General features: G+C 36.8%; 1 protein-coding gene across 5 annotated transcripts in view; it reads right to left on the bottom strand.

Annotated features, from left to right (window-relative positions):
* The window catches only part of ARHGEF10 (Rho guanine nucleotide exchange factor 10), a 111,849-nt gene continuing 89,935 nt past the window's right edge, over positions 1–21,914 (bottom strand). For 4 of the 5 annotated variants that reach the window (XM_038130780.1, XM_038130781.1, XM_038130782.1 and 1 more), the window contains 4 exons: positions 18,331–18,473; positions 12,319–12,493; positions 5,813–5,935; positions 3,388–3,902 (listed from right to left, as the gene is read on the bottom strand). In XM_038130780.1, the coding sequence (XP_037986708.1) occupies positions 3,388–3,902; positions 5,813–5,935; positions 12,319–12,493; positions 18,331–18,473 (956 nt within the window). Of the gene's footprint in view, positions 3,903–5,812; positions 5,936–12,318; positions 12,494–18,330; positions 18,474–21,914 lie in introns of all 5 variants that reach the window. The other variant, XM_038130779.1, reaches the window with a different exon arrangement.

The raw sequence follows: 21,914 nt of genomic DNA, 5'->3' as shown, positions 1-21,914 counted from the left end.
TTAATTTTTATCATATTTTTTATTCAACATTTTTCTCAATTTATACTTTGAACATAAATACACAAGTTTTATGGCTCATGTTACAAAAGACACTACTATGTGTTAGAAAACATATATAGAATATATCGTAGTGGTTACATTTGCTCCCCTTTTTTCCTATTATTTTCATAACTTCTATTAATCTAGAAAAGCAGTATCAGAAAGCAAAATCCAGCCTCTGAGCAGCACATTCTACAATAGCTATAAGGACTATTTGTCAGCTGTAAGAGAAACTTTGGTTCCTGCCTGTTTTTATAGTAAAGTAATACCAGAAAGTTGCATGTCAAAAGGGAACATTGCCCCTTGTGCTCAGTTAGTTACTAAAATCTAGTTTATGACAATATATATTTTAAAGACAGACATACAGCTTCTCTTTTGCTTTACAACTTAGTAGGATAAATAGATAGGTATTTTCAAAATAGGGGAATTGAATGAGGGACCCATTCTTTTCTTACAGAAGTCACTGGCAAAACTCCAACGTACTTTCAGAAGAGCAGATTTGTACTTTGTTCTATTGATTTGTTCTATTTATAGAACTGAAGAAAATTACATTTCAACTGACAGGATAAATGTTTCTTTACAACTCTCAAGATAGTGCTAGAGGATCCTGTAATGCATGGATTTCCGGTTGAGTGTGTGGTGGACTCTACTTACTGCTCCTAGTGACCAAGATCCATCAGGGAGTAGATGTGATTCTCCAGTCCTGAAGGCTGGGATGTGGAATACCATGCCCAAGGAGCATGCAAAATAAAACCTGTGGTCTTTTTGCTGCAGTGTAGCCAAGGGATACTAGATTACATATGCTTTATACACAGAAGAATCTCTTAACTTGCTTTTCAGCATACATACATTAAACTGTACAAAGTAGTACTTCCACACAGTGGGCAAAGAGCAGCTCCCAGGGCCATAGCTATGGAAGAGTATAGAAAATGAAACTGGCTTTGATCTCTCAAGCCAGAGGAGCCTAAGCAGTAGGTCAGGGAGGAAAAGAAGAAAAGTTTGTGAAAATGTTGCCAGCTGCCTGGCTTAGAGGCACTCTGCTTTTTTCCTTTTTTTTTTTTCCCTACCAGGACTCAAGCCAACACTAAGCCTGTGCCAACACTGACAATACCCAACTGAACTGAAGTTGCAAGACACATAGCAAAAGACATGGAAGAAAAGCACAAAACAGAAATGAAGATCCTAAGCCTGCAATCCCATCTATAAAAGTATCCTTTGTGACTCATTGAAATCCATGCTCAGTGGAGGATGTGGGCAAAGCCTTTGAAATCAGGATGCATACATGATTCTGAAATGCCTATTTTGGTGCCACTTAGTAGGCAAAGACTGCCTTCACCAGCATTCCCTCTGTACCTTCCCACCTCACTGGTGTCAGGCATCAGGAAAGACCTGATATTAGTCCAGTGCTCTCTCAAACATGTTCAGCCAGCCTACATATTGATTTCGGGGTCACCTTGATAGAGGTTTGCTTTTTAAAGCAGACAAGACTGAAAATTTTAGATGTACACAGATCTGTTGCAAAATTAACAAAATCATTTGCAGCATTATTTTAAAAACCCCCACCCTGCTACTTTATCCAAAAAAAACACCTCAGTCTCTGGTACTGTTTGCCTTGACATGGCTCATGCTGGGAAACACTGCCCTTATGGTTGATAGTGATTTAAAATAGGCAGATTGAAACAAAACATAGCGGAATCAAGGCTTTGAATTATAAATAACAAACCAATTTCAGGGCAAATCACCCTATTACTGGGATAATAATGGTACCAAAGTAGCCAGAAGTTTTATTCAATTCTTGTCAGTGCATACATCTGACAAATGTTCTATTTCAGATGGCATTTTACTGAAATGATGGACAGTACTAGAGTTCTTCAAAAAACTGAAACTTAATCATTCTAATTTCTCTGTATTTCAGTCTACTGATGAGGAAAAAAAAAAATTCCCAGCAACTCTATTCAACAAGTTACCTGCATTAAACACATTTTGACTGAAGGATGTGTCTCGTCACCATTTCTGGCAATGTCTTTACAAGCTGAAGCCTTTGTCTTGTATTTCACGTGCAGAGATTAGTGCAACAGGCAATTTCAGTACGAATCCCAAATTCAAAGTTTCCTTTGGAAATACATTAATTTGTGAATAAAATGTTAATCAGGTCCCTTCTTAGAATTCATCCTTTTAACAGTACCAAAGCAACAACTTGCCCATCTGAGGGAATGAAGTTGTGCACCCCCCTTTCCCAATTCCCATTTACAGGGCCGTGCTTTGCTGAAACAGGGTGAAAAGAAGGGCTCGCCACTCAGGTATGACCGTATCTCTGCTGTTGCACTGTGACAGTATTTGATAGATGCTTGCCTAGGGACACAGCCCAACTCAGCTAATGTAGGATTTATAGTGATTACCTGTACTTCCTATGGATATTCCTATATTAGTATATATATCTTCCCAATTAATGACTTAACTAATAACTTCATTATTAATTTACTGGATGTGCATGCCTCCTTAAAAATGTTACAATCCATGTTTAGCTTTGATATTGAGTTGCAGAGAGAGGATGTTAGCAGCACCACAATGCACAGCTGTCCTGTACCTGTATTTTCTATTTGCCCAAAGCCATTGCATCCTTGCAAATTTCTGTATAACAAAAACAAGTTAAATACACATGGCACCTACCAAGAAAATTAATGTGCTTTTTCTACTGCAACATTTCTAATAACACTGAGAATTAGAAATTAGTATTTTTTTTTAAAAATCTATGTTCTATGTTGAAATAAACAAATACTGATTAATTAATTTAGCCAGTTTTGTTCCAATCAAACTCTGGTATGTGGAATGAAGTTTTAAACTATTATAATTCTTGCCAAATTAATGCTAGCTTGCATTAGACTACTTATTATTTAAAAACATTTGTTAATTTGTTAAAATCTACTCTTCCATGCAATATGCCACTTTGGAAAAAGTAGGAATAACTGATTTATGCAAGCAGAAACCAGCATGAGACATGGCATGTCTTCCTTGCCTTCCCTAAGTGCTATAGAACATAGTTAAGATATTTATAAATGTGAGTCTAAATAAGGTAAGAGATTCTAAAACCATTTTAAAGTCCCTAACATTCTTTTTTTTTCTGAGTATCAAAGACAGCACCAATAGCTAAACATTTTCCAATACTCTAACACTGAAGAATGTTCTAAGTATGTGAAGACTGTCTTGCACCCTTAATCCTGTGATCCAAGCCTACTGAAATTGCTCCCAGGTGTATAAAACCTGTCTGCTTGGGTCCTAAGCTGGCATTAGCCACAAAAGGATATCACTTTTTTTTTAACAGCAAAAACAATCTTGGATTTAGTTCAGTTAGATATTTAATAGTGGGATTTGCCAGACCATCACTGAAGACACTAGTTCATCTTGTCGTTGCTGCTTGGTCTTCTTGTTCAATCTTCTGTGTCCTTGGCCACCAGAAATTACTAATACTGAACTTGCTTTCATTTTCTTAGATTTCTGTCTTTTACTTTTAAATGAGATATTTTGATCCTTCAGAAGCTCATAAATGTTACTGTCCTCTGGTCTGTGTTCTAGGGAACTTGATCCATGAGACAAAGTAAGGGATCCAGAAGATGATGACAAGTCACTTCTTTGTGCAATGGACCCTGCTGAATCCCCCAGCCAAACTGCAGTGTCCTGGGTGTTACTAAGGGAAGAGCCCGGTCGTTCACTGTGCAGAATGTTCTTTTGGTCATCGTCCTTAGGTTCCGAGCCAGGAGGGAGGCTGTTTCTCAATTTGTTTCTGTTCTTTTTGTTTATAGATGTAGCTGTTACAAGAAATTTGACTGGGCTATTGTGTGCATGGTATGACACCATTCCTCTTCCTGGAGCCAAGAGAAAAGACACAATTAAAGAACATTATTTCTCAGACCACAGTGTTCTACCATAATTAGTTCATGAAATTTGCTCAGAATAGCGTAACTCTTAAAGCCCTATTATATGCATCCCGTCCTTTGCCTTGTGTGGACACTATTTACAGAAAAAAAAGTACAAAAATGATGTTCTACCACAAGTCTTTTAGGACTAATAAATCAGCTGAAATATGGCATATGAACTTTAGATGATGTACTTTTGTGCTCTGTTCTCACTATGGCATGAGCACAGAAATACTGCTGACTTTTTAGCTGGAATCAACACAAATGTAACACTGTATTTTCTCCAGTAATCCCCACATATTTTGTGTACCCCAAATCAATCCTGTTCTACCTCTGTAGCTCTCCAGAACTGTATAAGAACATCTGTTTCATTGCAACAGACCCATCCACACTGGAGAACAGGAACTAAAACTCATTCTTCTGGTTGTCTAGTTACCATTATAGATTCATAAGGAACTGACTAAACATTTTTTCTTTCTTTTTTTTTTTTAAAGCATTTAATCAGTGGCACAAGGAAGATTTACACTGTGCAAATCATGAGAATATATGAAAAACAAATTGCACATGGCCAAACTGAGAAGCTGTAATGCTATCAATAGATGTGCCTTTTACAGAAAAAAAAAGGGAGAAAAAAACTGTATTCTACCAAGTAAGCTACAATATTAAAAAGAGCTAGGCTAGCAAGGGGAAAAGCCCACAAATCTTATAAATCACTACATCCATCCCTAAATCCCAAATGCATTTCACATTTTAAGAAAACAGGTTCTGCTTTTGCAGGAAGTACATTCATATAAAGATGAATTATTGCTATGGAAACATAATGAGGAAAAGCCACAGTTTTAAAATTTAAAATAGAGTTATCAAAGACTATAAAAACAGATCTCTAAATGTAATGTTGCTAGGTCTGTGAAATCTGATAAATCTCGATCCCAGATAAATGCAAGAATAGATGCAAGACATAAACCAAAATAATAAAAACAGAAAATGGAAGAATGAGAGATTTTTTGATTCTGCAACTATGCATATTCTTGTAATTGTATTTATTTTCACCTAAGATAGGTTCCAGATTTTTACAAAGCATTTATCCTGTGTCATACCAGATTATTGCTGCGTATTTTGCTGAACACAGAGGATTTAATTTTCATTTTGTGAAGTTACATAAGCTTTTTTTTTCCCCCTGGAGGAAGCTGCAAACAGCTTGCCTCATAAAATCTGCCAGCTTCCCTCTGCAACACAGAAGCTTGAGCAGCATTCTGAATCCAAAACATTGGGGAAAAGCCCCTATTAAACACACTTTTAAAACCTTGCTTCTCATAGTAGTCTAAACATTTGTGAATTGATACAGCAGCATTCGTGTGTTTGTATTTCAAATGGGGTAATATGAAAGTAACTCATAAATACATTTCTTCAGAATGCAAAAACCTTGATCACTGTTATACTCTCATATATTCCAAGTTTCCAGTTTGGGGGAAAAGGGAACACAACCAATTTATTCTAAAACCAGTTAGACAACATGCTCATTTTTAGTATCTGTGTCTCTAAACCGAATGCATCTGTCTTCCCTAAATCTGGAAATAAGACTGTCTGCATTCTCTTCTCATCCCCATATATTTGGCAGTACTCTGACAGGATTAATGCCTATCTCTTGAAGAAAACCATTTTTCCCCTCTCAACTGAGACAAAACTAGATAAGTATCTGGATAATACTGTAAAGCTCAGAAAGAACAACAAGTATAACTTCATCACACAGCTCTAACTTTTATCTAAACAATACATATAATTTGGCAGGTTCACTTATGTTACTGGCAGAAGAGAAGTGACATCTTCAGTACTTGATCTGTTTGAGAAATTCCACTCACCAGTTACTTTGGGAATCCCCTGCAGGCGTGGCACTGGTAATGCTACTATAATACCCAGGTTTGTTCCAACCAGCAGCAACCCATGGCACACCAGGAGGCTGGTCACAGAGACACGCTGCTGCCCTGTGGAGTTTAGCAAGTGCTCCGTTACTGAACAGTGATGACCTTTGCCTAGATCAAAGCAATTTCAGGCAAACACAATCAGCTGAACCATCTCAATTCAGCAAAGCACTCATTGCAAGGCAAATATTTTGTTGGATTATGGAATTACACTTTACATACATGACAATTTAAATATTATTTAACATCGGAAACATTCTGCCCGACATCTCTGAACCAGAGCATCCAAAGGTAGACACAGACTTTCTCTACAAACATGCTTTTATGAACAGGCTATATTGGTATATTCCCAATAACAAAACAGAAAAGCATTTCACTTCCCAATACTCAGTAACACTCTATACTCAAGACTCAAGGCTGCTCATGATTATTTTTTTCTCCTATTTTTTAATCTGTGAAACTCTGTCAGAAGTGCTGCATCCACCTAAGTTTGGGTCCCCACATACAAGAATGGTATTGACATATTGGAAAAAGTCCAACCAAGATGAACTGGAGATATTAAAGGAAGTGCTATCTGCACCTACCTGATGGAAGGATGCACGGGAGACAGATAGACTCTGTCCACATGTTCACAGTGATATGATAAGACACAACATGTACAAATTTAGAGCATGGGAAAATTTTATTCTACGCAGGGAAAAGCTGCATCACCATAAAGGCGGTCAAAACCTGCAATGGTTTGCTCAGAGAGGTGGTGGGATCTCCACCCTACCCAGAAGTATTAAAAATTTAGCTGGACAAGACCTTGAACAACCAGGTCTAATCAGGCCTTCTTCATGAAGGATGAACAAGACTGCCTCCAGAGTAAGTTCCAATCAAAATTACTCCATGATTCTATGGTTTTCTACAACACCATTTACAGGATTGCTATTCTTCTAGTGAAAACAAAGTAATTTTTGCTTGCAATGATGACTAAAAATATGTTTGATTCCATTTAAATGGATTTTCAAAATGTCCTTGACAATCTTCAGAAACGGAAACTATGATCTGCCCTTTTGCCCAAGTTCATGGGGCAGAGCATTTAAACTCTGCTCGAAGCTCAAGGAGTTTCAGGTCCAAAACATACACATTCTTGGATTGATTATTAACTCTACATGTAAAAGAGTAGTCATTCCATCTTCATCATAGCTCTCAAACTAGTGAATCACTTCATCAGTAGGTCTAGAACTTGAATTCCATGTTTGATTTAACTTGAGTGAACCCTAATGTTCAGCACTTTGGAGAAGGATCTTAATTATGGTGTTTCACAAATGAATGCATGTTGTCCTGTCCCTTGAAGCTGAGCTAATTTACATCCAGGAATATATGAATTACAGACTCACTGGGGAAGCAGGGAAGGAGCAGCTTGACAGTCACCCAAAGCACTTGACTGGAAAACAGGAGGCAGACCACAGTCCAAGTCTTTCCTCACAGAACTTTACAAAACCAAATATTAACCCAGCAATAGTGTGTTTTAAGAAACTCACACAGGGTCAGATCTGGAATCCAAGGTCTGTCTACCTAAAAGCACATCCTAAACTACCCTAAAGGCACAATGATTATCAGGTCATCCTGGTCAGGTGTAACAAGGACAAGTTTAAAAGGCTCCACCTACTTGTGCAGAGTAGTAGTTCAGAGATTACTATGTTGAGTTCCATGAACTATATGTGTTTATGCTGGTAGGATGCATCATCCCTCCTCAGCTAAATAAGCAAGAATAGTCTATGTTGTACACAAATTACAAATATTTTGAACCATTTTTTTCAATGGGTTTGTTGTTTAGTTGGGTTTGGTGTTAGGGGTTTTTTCTTGTTTTGCCTTTTTTGAGATATTAATGGGATTCATTTAGTTTCCAAAACAAAGCCCACAAAGGCACTTCTTCAGCACAAAAGAAGTTCCAAAATAATGCCCAAACACCTCTCTGTTCTGGAGTTTTCAAAAATCAGTATTTGAATTCTGTGATTTAGAGCTCAGGCTTGCTCAATTTATTTATGACATGTGAGTCCTCTCCTACCACCTGTACCACAGCAAGTGCAAGCTAAGGTACAAGTTTAGCTTAACTTAGAGCTTGTTCTACAAACTACACAAATACTTGAGTACAATTTTTTTAACTTTTAATATTATCAAAAGCTCCAAGTGCATTGTTGCCTCTCAATCCCCTGCAGAAGCAAGATGCTCCTATTTTCAAACAATAGAACTTTAATGCTTTTCAAGCATTTAAAAGACAACATTATATTCATTATTTCATACTCCAAACCTGAAGCAACTTTTAGACAGTAATTTTTACCTGGCAAATATGTGTTACTGTTTCCATAGGTAAAACCAGCAAATTATCAGCCAGCAGCTTAGAATCTTAAACACTGACCACAACCTAAAGCATGAAACAGCTACAGCAAGGTCAAAACAAAAATTGCTTGCTGTGAAATCTTGGAAAAGCAGGAAACATCTGCATCTGGGAAGATATTTTAAATAACATAAACCAACTAAAAATATATATGTACGTTTAAAAAATACTGACTTAAAATATTCATGTATCTGCTAGCCAAGGTTTGAAATCATATTTATCTTTGTTATTTTCTGACTTTTTGTTTTGATATATTTCAAATTCAGAGGGAAATAGTCAATTCAATTCCCCAGAATATATTATGCAATAAGCAGACAAATTAACAAGTTAAGAAGGGAAAATTATAAACATCTTCCAAAACCAATAAAATACTCATCTTTAAATAGCAACTTTTAGATCACACTGTCCCAATGAGGAAAAAACTGTTAAAACCTGTAAAATAATCTGACCAGGACCTGACTTTACAAGAACTGAAGCCAATAATTAAGTGTATGGTCTGCTCTGTGTTCACCCTTCTCAGGTCTCCATTACAACAACCACCAGAGCTGGATAAATCCACACAGACCCAAATTCAACCCCAATTAGGTGCTCCATATCCTCTTACATGGCATGCTGCTCCTACAATGTAAAAAAAAACATCCCACTGTACAGATCTGCTGGGCTGACCTGAAGTTTTCTCATCTTTTTATCATTCCCCAACAGTAATCATAAAGCAACTGCATTTCATGCTCTGGCACCTGGCGAGGTGGGAAAAAAGCAAGCTGTAAAGTCTCATAGTAGAGTTGGCTTTTTGTAGAGAGGAAATGATACTTCTTTTCCTTTGTTTTTGCCATCTGTTTCCAGGAAGCACACATGCCATTAGAGGATATATGGATATAAACAGAATATGGCAAGTTAAGCAGAATTCATCTCTTTGTTAAACAGGTAACCTGTCATCATCTATATGAGCAATGAAGTATCAAGATCACTATAATTACAGTAGTCTCTTTAAAAGGGCAAATTCTTGTAGAGCTGAGGGCAAAAGCTTGTTAAGGATGCTCTTTAATAAAATACTGACGGTGACTATGAAAAACAAGTGGTTTGTTCATGTACAGTATGATTTTTTTTTGTCTGAGCTGTGACAAATGCTGGTGAAAAACTGACTTTGTTGATCCTTCAGCTACAGATCACAAAATTTAAGCATAAACTTGCTCTACAAATGACAGCTCTTGCACTAGTGAAGTGTGATTATTTGTCTTTAAATGATTTCTCTGCTGCTCAGCATGCTCTCTATTAAGATAACAGAGCTGTGCTTGGGCTCCTTAAAAGCAATCCAGCTGTACTGTGAATCGACAGTGAATAGACAGTGAAATCAACAGCTAGCTGGATCTATAACAATGATTATGTTCTTCCTCTCAACCATTCTCTTCCTTTCTCACATGGCATTTGGTCTTTCATTACAGAACACAACCTTGTTATACATTATTAAGAAATATTTTTGATGATATATGAAGTAAAGGTAGTGCAGACCAGTCTAGACTAAATGTCTCTCCCACAGTCACCTCTGTGATCCTGGTTTCATTTCCAGTCCTGCATTCCTTCACACAAACTTTCCACAGCTCCAGAAAGTGAGAGCCCTCCAATCACCAAAACTCAGAAGTGGAATGCCACAGATTTAAAATTACCTCCAGCAGGTAAAAGAATCTGCCAGACACAGTCTGTTTTTTTGCATTACTAAACATCACCAAATCATAAGGACAATTGCCTTCTGTGCCATTTCACTCCTCTGTGATTCTGTCCTTTACAAGACTGTGATATTTAAAACTGTCTTCTCCTAAGAACAAAATTGTGGAAATTTACTGCTATGAGAACTCATTATTAAGGTTATGAGACCCTCCTACTCTGCTTAGTTACTGTAGCTATCTTTTAAGTACTGTAACTCACAGTAATCATTCTTAACAGTGACAGTAATTTTTTCTTTTACTTGTATAATATAACAACAAAAAATCATTAATTTAATGAAGCAACACTCCTCTTATTTAATTACTTTTAAGTGAAGACATCTCTATGTAGCCTATTGGGCCAGTAATACATCTTGTTACTTCTAAAATCCAGGGAAAAGAAGCCCAGCTTCTTCAAAATTATATAGAGATCTTGCCTTTTTATATCTCTCTTCTTAAGACTCTTAGCAATATTTTTGCACAAACTTCTTCTCTCATTTCAACACCACTTTAATTTTTACTTATCTGTTATTTCTGTATATTAAGTAACTTCTGTTGAATTTCAGAAAGCCAACAGAGCTGTTTACTTTAAAACTAAACATCATAAAAATCTCTTATGAAGGCAAATACATATATTGTAAATATACTGCTATTTCACCAGGTTGTAATTCAGTTTGACTTTGTTGGTTTTTTTATCCTTTTTTATCTTAATATATACTATACAGATTCTTTAGCTTCTTTTAATTACGAAACTGCTGCTTTATTATGTAAACCTCCTACTACTCTGTCTTTTAGCATTTGTTGTTGCAGCATTTTTGAGATCATACAAACAGGCCTGAGAGCTGCTGCTAAATAATTGAAATTCAGTTCATTTTTAGAAAGGAGTCTCCCTTTGAACATGTGCTATAATAATGTCCTACTCCCAAAATAGCTTTCAATTTCCATTCACTGATGTGCGTTCTGTGAAGACACTGAGAAAAAAAAAAAGGAACTAAAAGGGGTAGAAATGACACCAAGGAGCTATAATTAGCTAGAACTCTTTTACAAAAATAATGGTATGCTACATCAGCAGTTTTATTGCTATGGCAATAAACACAAAGCTAAATTTTTGAATATACTTACATGCAGAAAATATATATGAGGGAGGTCTTACTTCCCTTTTCCCCCTGCTTTGAACAGCAGAACATACTAAAAATTAATCTTTTTACAACTGATCTTGATTACTTTGCACAATTCTGATGAATTCAATAAAATTATCTATTTAAAGGCAGGTGATTTGCTGCTGCTCAGTGGCTCAGTGGTGGAGCTATGGTCAAACACCATATGTAAAAAGCACCCTGTCTAGAACATGGCAAACAGACAAAATTTATAATTGAGTATTATTGCAAAGCTAATGTCATCTGAAAGAAAACATGGTAAGAAGAAGACACTGAAAAAGTGAAACATTTTTGATGTAAGATTTATTCCTAACTCCTGTGAGAATATAAATATAATCTCTGTGTGGCTTCAACTGGCTTCAGCTAGAAAAACTAAGCAATAAAGCTGGCACACACATTGCCCATAAAAACTGCAGAAGCTTGGTCTATTCCAGTCTACAAACAGGGAGAGACAGAAAGAATGGTTGTCCACTCATGGATACCTCATGCTTAGCCATGCCAGTACCACTTTTCTGTCTCTCTCCTGCCAGCACAGCCCCAGCTCCCACCTGATGCGCTTGCTGAAGCTGAGGTCCTTGTCATCCACTTGCTAAACTGATACAAGCCATTTCAACTGCTTATTGAACAGCTTCTGTCTTAAAACACATAAAGAGTTTTAATTTCTAAAACTTTATCCTAACAACCACAGATTAGGATTAAAACTAATCATTTAATTCACCAAATTAGAGCTTGGGTCAGCAAAACACTGAACACACTCCAAAATGGCAGCATGTGAGTAGTTCAGCTGAGTTCCCTGGATCTATGGATATAACTAAAATTAAGCAAGTGTTTTTTTTGGTCCAGATCCTAGGCAAAATGATTCCATCATGTACTAGATTCTAGGGTTCCAAAAACAAATAGTAATCTCTGCAAAGTAAACACAATTTCATGACAGATTACATTGTCCAACTGTTTCACAGTCACACAAAAAATATAACCAAACAGAAGAATCCACCTGCTTATCTCAACCTGCTGTTACTCAACCAGCTCACTGCACACATTGTTCACCTGGGCAAGAGATGGACTATGACTTACTAAAGTAAATAGTCAGGAGACACTTACCAGACTCAAAGTCTGAGATGAACCTTCTGATGATGGCCTAATCTACAGCATTGAAGAACAACAGTGATAAAACAAAAATGTTACCATATGATGCAATTCAGCTACCTGGCAACATATTGTGAACAGGTGTGGCAATGTTAACATCCTGGAGGTGTTTCAGTGTCTCTGTGTGGAACAGCCGAAGAGTAGATCCAGATGTGAAGGCAATCCAGACTCCCACTCCAGCCACAGCCATGTGAGAGATCACCATCCCTTCCTCTTGATGGGCTTCAAAATGGTTCTGCAAGAAAAACAAGGGCTCTGTAGGGAGATGCAAGTCAAGGATATCTCTCAACCTTTCTTACCAGCTTTTCAGTGTAAGTGCCGTATCTTCATCCTCTTTGACAAGGACAAAGCTTCCTCTGCCTTGCTCAGGATATGTTCTGATAGCTGTGTATGATGTGTTAATTTCTCTGGGACTTTTTTTGGAAATATATCATCATTATAGAAAGATTCTCAGCTGTTGTGCCAGGGTTCCACCCAACAACAGATTAACGCAAATTTTCTGTTTTTTAAAAATATTGCATGATAGGTGTTGGCAAGCCCAAAACAGCTCAGACTTAAAAGCATTTAATATTTCTTTATTTATACTCCTTTGGGAAAACTACCACAGCTGTACTTTTATCTACAGCAAAACTTCTACTTCAACAATAAAAAAATAATTTTCTTTAGTTCTGCTGGGGGTCTTTTCCTAACAAGAGTAACAGAATATAATAAAAAAGTCATATTTAGAAAATAGAGTGTTCAAGAATATAAACACACAATTTTCTCAATTGCACACATAACAATGTCAGCATTGATATTGCAGTTTGGTTTTTGATGCTTCTGAATTTCACAAGTACTAGCTATATTGTTTTCCTGTTCTCCAAAGAATTGATGCTTCTCATTATAAAAGCCAAAATCCTCTTTCTAAATGTAAGTAACATAACACTTTGAAGATAGACCTTTTTCCTTGATCTAGAGCCAGTTACAACCGGGCTCCAGGAAGGCAGAAACCTCTTTGTATGACTCTATTAACATGTGAGATAAAGCTGTATTAAAGTTTCTTAATCATTAACAAGAAGGAGGGATTGTTTTCCCCCCAGTTTTGTCTTGTAAGAAGATTGTCTCTGAAGTTGAACACATCCTTTTATTGTTGTGCCAGCTATTATCAGAGAGCCAGTCTGATAAACACAAAACTTACTTAGCTAAATAAATGACAAACTGTTCCTTGAATAAAAATCTCTCACTGAGGGGTATGGAAGTAATAAGTGCTCTAATATTCACTTAATGTGTTATATGTTCTTTATTGCATTTGCAGATAAAATGCAGAAGTACCTCCTCCTGCCTTGTGAAATACACTTAAATTTTTCAGGTGTTACAGTTGACTTACAATTTGGCTTTTTTCATTAAAATCTAAATATAATAAGGTTATAGATATTTTGCCCAAATGTTCCATCAAAATTCAAATAACAGGCTAAGATCAGAGACAAAGAATAAAAATTTAGAATTTCCACAAAGAATAACTTTTGGTATTATGTTTACTAAGCACTTAGGGTTTTTTTAATACTTTATTACTGCATAAAATATTATTTTCAATGAGAAATTTGCTGTTTAAAGATAATGGGAATAATCTTTTGTGTTTTTCATTTGTTAACATTATTCTCCAAATGTTCAGTTTTTAGTAAATGAACAGAATTTTCTCTCCAGCTGTCAGGCAGTGGTTCAGTTTTTGAGTGTTACTGTATTACCTTTTGATTCTTTGAATAATAACACTGCAGAATGTAAGGTAAGCAAAATCTGGCAGACACATTTATATTGACTGTTTTCCTCAGGAAACCAGTATTCATTCATTACCAAATGATATACACAATTTGAAAATCATAAAATTTATTCAACAGAAGAATTTATCCATAAAAACCATCTTTCAAAGTCAGAAACAGCCCTTGTGACTAGATTTGCTGACATTCTCATCATGCATGTTCCATTGAAAAAAAGATTCTAAACTATTTACTTCGTTTATAGACTCATAAATTCCTACATTGATAACTAATTTGCTTTTGAGAACTTCTAGGGGATAGACCCACGGCTGCTGAAGCAAACCTGACCAGCAACTTGCACTCTTTGAAATTAGAAGAAAAATGAAGAAGATTGTAAAAAAAATAATTTTCTCTGGAGTGATCCAAACGCAGCTGACAACTATGTTGGTGACACTGAAAACAACTTGCACATGCATTTTTGTCACATTCCATTTTTACCAGCCAACTCATTATACTCCCACTTAAGTCTGTCCTGCCATTTGTACAGCTGGCTGCTGGAACACACAGAACCACTTGAAGTAAAACTGTATACTGCAAACACGACAAGACCTGTAGAAAGAACTATTCTGCTCATTGAAAGGGTCCTCTAACATGGAGCAAGAACATACCCCAAAACTGCACCTTCTTAAGCATAAATTTTTGCATAAAGGATAGCTTTGATATCTGTTTCAATTACACGTCTATCTGAAAACCTGTGAGTTGGTCTTTTACTTCTAATTTTCTTTTTTTTTAATAACAAGAAATACAGATACAAAGGAAAAAAGATGTCTCATTCCTTTTGTTATCAAAAGAATTGAATTAATTTTCTTTTTCTCTTTTAGTTTTCATACCTACATTCCTCTTGCCTGGCTTCTTCCCCTCAGGCTCTCCCATTGTAACTACAGCAGCACAGGAGCTGCAGAAGGCACCGTGGATGTCACAGCCCCGTGCAGCTCACCAGTGCTCCAGCAGTGTGGGACACAGCAGAGCCTTTCATTTGAAGGAGTGCTCACTTACACCAAACAGCTGCACCAAGAGATGAACCACGCTTTCTCCAGCTTCAGGTGGAGGATAATGGGTGCCCTTACCTTCAACATCAAACAAATGTCTTTCACTGCTTTAAAGAAGTTACAACACATGGGCAACACACATTCATAGATGGGGATTTCCATATTTTTGTTTACTCAGCTGAACATTTCAGTGTAGATAGCAAAGTTTTAAAAACAAGACAAAACAGACCAGGATAGAATGACACTCAACCAGTGACTTTATTCTATTAAATACGCTAGCACTTTTTGAAGTTTTGAAACAAGCACAAATTGCCTTTGCAGAGTACAAGGAGCTCCAGGCACAGAGACCATTATTGGATGTAGGTCTGTACCCAACAGCAGTACAACTGTCAGATCTAGGGTCAAAACTAAGTGACAAATTTCTTCACAGAAAGAGGATCAGAATATTTAATTAATACATAACAGCAATTGATGCATTTCTCATGTGTGCCCTGCCAAGAATCCTGAGGCATTGTGCCAGTCTGGGGCATTGTGCCAATAAAAGACATTACCTAAAACATTCTATTACAATAACATATCATTAGAACAAGTGAATTAAGAGTCTTATCCATATCAGAGGGGGGAGAGAAGCACAACTGAGTAATACCCAAATCCAGTACACACAATGCCAAACCTGCTAATTTACTAAAAATTATTTAAGAAAGAAAAAATCTTAAATAAAAATCTTAGCAAAGCAAGGAGGCATGGAATGAGATTGTCTTCAAGGATAATGTACTTTGCACTTAGCAAATGCACAGACAGTTAATATGAGATACCTGTGAAGCAAAGAGTGCCTCACAAGGACAAGTTTAAAAAATAGACTTGAATATCTCATGGACTTGCACAAACATGGCCTTAAAATCTTACCAGATGCTTTTAGAGATAATGTACATGATGCAGAGCACATAGTATGTATGCATGACAGTAGCAATGAAGTAGCAAGCAGCTGCATTGCAGTATATACATTAAATATATGGAGATATAAAGGAGTTCAGTAAAGAGGGAAGAGTAACAGGTGAGCCCCGTGCAACACTTGGATTACTGCTGATAGAGCAAAGATCACATTTATGCAAAAGATCTTGAGCCAAATCATTACAACTAACTTTCAACAAGAGAGAGCACAGAGGGAGAACAAACATTTCCTTGCTCCTGCTTCTCCTCATAGCAAAGATTCTGCTCTTCACAGTAAGAAAGAGGCAGCTCAGATGTTAAAATATTTGGTATGTATTTGGTTATAATATTTGCACAGAGTTTAAATTGCCTCATATTGAATATTAATATAATATTGAAACAATATTGCCAGTGAACATGGGAAGGACAACATAGCAGATCACTTTTGGAAACATAAACCTAGGAAGTTATCAATACAAGTCAGGTCGCTAAGTAGGCAGCAACACTGAAAACATTAGTGACCTGTTTAGTCTGGTGAGATGATGAGAAAAACATCAGTATGTCTTAATACCCATAAAGAAGCAACCGAAAATCATTGCTCATTCACAATTCTATGAGGAAGATGACACGCTATGCCATGGATATTTGTGTGAAATTATAACTATGACCCTCAGTCAGACATACAAAAAATCATTATATTCTTGAACAAAATTAATTATATTGAAAAACATTACTCAACCCATATGCACCACTTCTTACATGTTGCTTGCTGCAGCCCTTATTGTGTGTGCAACAGACCTATAATAACCTGAGCTCTGAATGCAACAGATGGCTTAGTTCAGAAATTAGAAGAAACCTCCTGTGATGCTTTTGTAGGAAAATCTGTAGTAACAGCTGAAAAATGAAACTGCCATGTCTCAGAGATATTGGTAGAGTACTTGCTATTTTATGTCTCCAAACTTCTGTTTTCGACACTGCAGTCCATGACATTTTACTGTATTATGACAGAGTAAGCTTTAAATATTTTTTAATCCTCAAAGTTTGTTACACTCTGTTTGTTCTCCTCTGCCAAAACAGCCCAGCATAGTCCAAACTGCAGCCATACCACCAGACTTAGGGAGAGCTGTGTTACAGAATTAGGCCAGACTTGCCAAACCTATTTACAGAGATCTGGCTGTAGGTATCCAGCCTCACACAGGAACAACCTGGCTGGGATTTTTTACTGTTTTCCTAGTGAGAATCTGAGAGATTTTACTAAAGTCTGTAGAATAGCAACCATGCGTCCCAGAGGCTGTGAAACTAACACAAGTCCATTTCAAGCACCTATCCAAATCACTCATCCAAAATCTTTCCCTAATCATACCATTCAAAATACTAACAAAACAAGCCTTAAAGAAAAGCAACATAGGAGAATATACAATCCAAGCATCTTATTAGATGAAACAAATCTCTCAGAAAACACAGAAAAAGACAGAGGAAATTAGGATGTTAGCTATTTCCCTGCGAACCCATGACAGTGACTCACAGAATCAATTGTACCAAACAGACAATTGTTGGGAGAAAACATGACCATCAAAGAAAAAAATGCAGCAACAAAGCACACAAAGAAGGAGGCTGTGAGCTCATCATGACTCCTGTTTGAAAAAACTTCATGGCTGTAAACATCATGCAATTCAGTGACACTCTATTGTAGGTTGAAGGAGAGGTTGAACTCCTGATGCTTCATCAACTCTTAAGTTTGGACTACTAAGACATTCTTTTGGCGAAAGCTGTAATTTTGACAAAAATAAGGGCTTAACATTTTCTGGAAAATGTGGTCACAAATGTGAGCTTGAACCCTCAGGACTCCTCTCATTCTGGAGAAGCTGGCTTTTGTGTGACTATTCATCAGAAACTGCTCTTATGCAAATAAAATTTTTGTAGGCCACCGAGAAGCAAAACTCTGAAAAAAATATATTATGAAATTATTGCAAAGTATAAGTAACATCTAACTATATAGAGGCAGTTTCTTAGTTAAATCTTCTTCTGTAATTAACATAAAAATCCTATAGGCACCTACTTCTCTGCTGCCTTATCTCAGATTTAATTTTTAAGAAAATCTCTTGCCCCAAATACTCTATCATTTCCAAGCGCCATCCACGGAAACCAGTGGGTAAATGGCAGCAAGGTCTGATGAGACATCAGCAGAGAAAACAACAGCAGAATGACAAACTAAGGGAGTGAGATTTAAAAGAACCGAGACAACATTCAATAAAAAGCTTCCTGAATCATGATGCTTCTCAGACACATTTTCATCTTGAAAATTTCACCACTTATACCCTGAAGCATAATAGGTGAGCAATGCTTTCAAAAGTGTTTACCTCTATGGAATGCGTCACAGTGCTGATTATAAAAATTTGTCCACCACATGCAGCCCAAATGGTCTCCTCCATCACAAGCAGACTTCTAACAGGCAGAACACCCAATTTAACTATCTTCTGAGGTTCTGTGTCCCATGTCCCATCTAAAATGAAAAAAGAAGAAAGGTTATACACAACCAAATGGTGATCTTTGCTCTAAAACAGTTCTGAATAGTCCACTGCTTGAATTTCTGCAAGTTGCCACTTCAAGCTACACTGTGATTTGTGTATGATTACTTTTAGCTTCCAAGGGTAAATTTGCAAGGGTAAAACAACATTAAGGAGAAAACCCAAACCTAAGTACTCATACAACTGTCAACAGAGTAAATTTTATCTAGATTAAATGATATTTCAAGAATACCACATTGCTGTTTTGATACAACTGCTTTCCTGTATTTCCTCTGAATACAGTCAGGAACCCATGGCTGACACAATTGTCTCCAACCCAGAAGGAGCTCACAGCCAACTTATTTCAAGATGAATCAATTTCTAACTAGGACAGAATCATCCTTCATGTGCAAAGTCGTCAGGAAAATTTTTACTGTAGGCTGCAATGAGTGCAGTTCAATCTCTAAGAGGATTTTGATGGAATGGACCTTCCTACTACCAAATGCTTCAATTAAGATGGAAATTAAGAACAAAAAAAAGGAGAAATTAAAACTTGGTCTTGTGCCATACCTTCACTTTTCTTACTTTTTCCTCTAATTATAAAACCCACAGTGTTTTCTTCGGACTGCATTTAGCAGATCTAAATTAAATTATGCATGTGTATGTGGCACAAGCAGTTATTCAGAGAGGTTCTGGTAAGAACTGCATGCTTCCACCTACTGCTATGGTCACTCTCAATTGCCATCTCTTTGAAACAAGGACTAGGAGATTATTTATTCCCAAATGTAAGAACCAGCAACATAGGCTTCTTGAAACAGCTGTGGCTTTCTCTTTTATACATACAAATTGACATGTTAAGTACATCAATAATAATTTTAATGTTTTCATGTTAGTTTATATATTGTAAGTGCTCAGTGAATATAGTCTCAAAGATGACATTTCTAAACATTATGATTTATTAATAATATAAAAACCTGTTAAAAGTAACTGGGTTTTACACTGAAACAAAATATTTCAAAAAGCACCATTTCTTCATTGAAAACTCTTCTTCCTGCACAAGCTGCAGAAAAGTTGTTTACTTTTCTGACACTGGTTTCAACTCAGGAACCACTTAAATTTTGATTGATGAGACCAAAGTAAACACATCTTTAGGCAAGCACTTAAATACAATTTTTTTTCTTTTCCCTCCTGAAAACAAGTGTATCTTCTATTATTTGCTTAGGGAATGGGGACACAAAATTTCCTGCTTCACCAATCACAGTAGCAACAACAATAATGAGAAGCCTCAGTTCTGGAGTAATTCTCAAGATTTCTGTCATCTGTGAGATACAACCTTTGCTGAGTCATTCTCAGGATGTGGCTCTCTTCTGAAAGCATCTTTGTAGAAGTGACATTTAGTTTCAGCTGTCAAAATAATTTTCATTATTTTAGTTTGCATTGAGAAGAGTGCTTCTAGTTATTAGCCTGCAAACTCTCCCAGTAATGTCAGAGTCACTCTGTGTTCTCTATGACTCATATGTAATGTTAGTAATAAACAAACTTCTGGAAAAGTTTCCATTCTTTAACAACCACATTCCCCACAAATTCGATTCTAAACTGGAGGCTGCCCTTACTCTATGATTGCTGCAAGCACTGCAGGCCGTGCAGAGCCTTCAGAGAGTGAAGCTGCACACGTGTGTGTCACAATTTTCATGGTGCAAGGGATGCTGAATGCAGAAGTTTTAACAACCATCTGTACATAGCACCATTCTTAGGGATAAACTCAGCATAATTCTGATACTTTCTGAAGGATAAGGACTATGAGTTTGTGCAAGGAGCAGACATGCTGAGCAAAAAGATCTCTTTTCTAGTTATATTTTCACACTGAAAAAACCATTAATACAAAACAAAAGTTCACAGAACTTGACAAATCTTTCTCTTAAATGCATTCAAGGCATACATTAATTTATATATAAAGAACAGCTGATACTGAAACAACAGGAAAATAAGGATTTTCAGGATCTCAACTGTGGACTCATTTACATTTTGCTTAAATTAAATTTCAAACATCTAATGTGTGTTTTTTTTTCTTAAATCTCGACCTTTATGCCCTGAAGTTCCATGTAACTCCTCAGATGACTAAGCATTAAGCCTTATTAATAATTTCCATCAATGTAAGAAGGTGCTTTCAATACTATCAATGTTATAAATACCATCTGAGTAATGAATGTCTAATTCAACTATATGCCTAAAAAACCTCAGTTCTCACAAAACCTTTCCTGTTGGTATGTGTGCTAACACAGTACTTGACAATCCAGTTCAAGAGTTCCATAGGATTGGACATACAAAGAAGGTGAGACAGAGGCCTCATGACTTTCGTGTTACCACAGTTTCGTGTAAAAAAAGCCTCAAACCCCACTTGATGTATCAGCCCAGGAAAGATCCAAAGCTATCACTTTACCCTACGACCCTAGACCTGTGATAAGGCTGTTCTCTGGTGCTTTTTTATTTCCTCCTGCAAACACTGATGTCTTCTAGATCAGACAGCATCTGAGACAGATGAGGGGAAAAAAGGGTAGGGGGACACTCTCTGCTCTAGTAATTAGAACAGTATTCAAAGGATGTGTCAGCTGTGCTCTGGACCCTGCCGCAGTGAATGATTCATTAATTATACAAAGTGGAATGGCACCAGGAGGACAAATTAAGCCCTGTGCATGTCCTTTCATTTTGTGGCAGCCAGGGAAATCTCTTGAGAGTGGAAAGCATTGGTAAAAATCCACTCAAGCAAGGCAAGGGATTAAGCCTGATTATCCAACATACTTCTGTAAATGCTTTAACCACAGGCTGCTGGCTAAAAGTAAGATCACGACTTCCTTTTGCTGACCAAGAATTTTATCGCACATCTCCAAAAGTATTTATCAAGTCTGTGTCTAGCTCACAAGTGGTTTAACACTATCAAAATCACACTTTGAAGAAAACATAATACTCTTCCTGCCTCTCTCTCCAGATCTCAGCAGACCCTGTTCAATACCTGTCTGCACAGACGTCATGTTTGACACTGGCTATTTCATGTTATCTGTCTGATCCCATGTCCATTGCTTCTAAAATCTAAGGGAAAAAGAAGCAGTATCTCTATGCAACTTGTGTAAACACCTGCAGACATGCTTATGTGAGTAGTTTCAACAACTGGCACTATCCAGGTCCTTACAATTAGTCACAGCACTTGAAAAAAGATAAGGAATAGCTTCGTTTGATGCTATAAAATCCTTTGCTAGTTACTGATTAAAATAGGTTTATTTTTTCCTGGCAAAGGAGAAAAGAAGCAAGAAATAGAAGCCAAGATAAAGCTTTTGCCAACAGAATCTCAAGGCATGTCTCATGAGGATATGAATTGCAGGTACAGCTGTCTGCAGGAAAGAGATGTGTCTACAAAATCTGAGAACAGGGTCAAAGATAGA

Source organism: Motacilla alba, chromosome 3 (genome assembly GCF_015832195.1).
Source record: "Motacilla alba alba isolate MOTALB_02 chromosome 3, Motacilla_alba_V1.0_pri, whole genome shotgun sequence".
Classification (NCBI taxonomy): domain Eukaryota; kingdom Metazoa; phylum Chordata; class Aves; order Passeriformes; family Motacillidae; genus Motacilla; species Motacilla alba.
The sequence above is the reverse complement of the archived record's forward strand: the minus strand, read 5'-3'. Positions and strand labels throughout refer to the sequence as shown.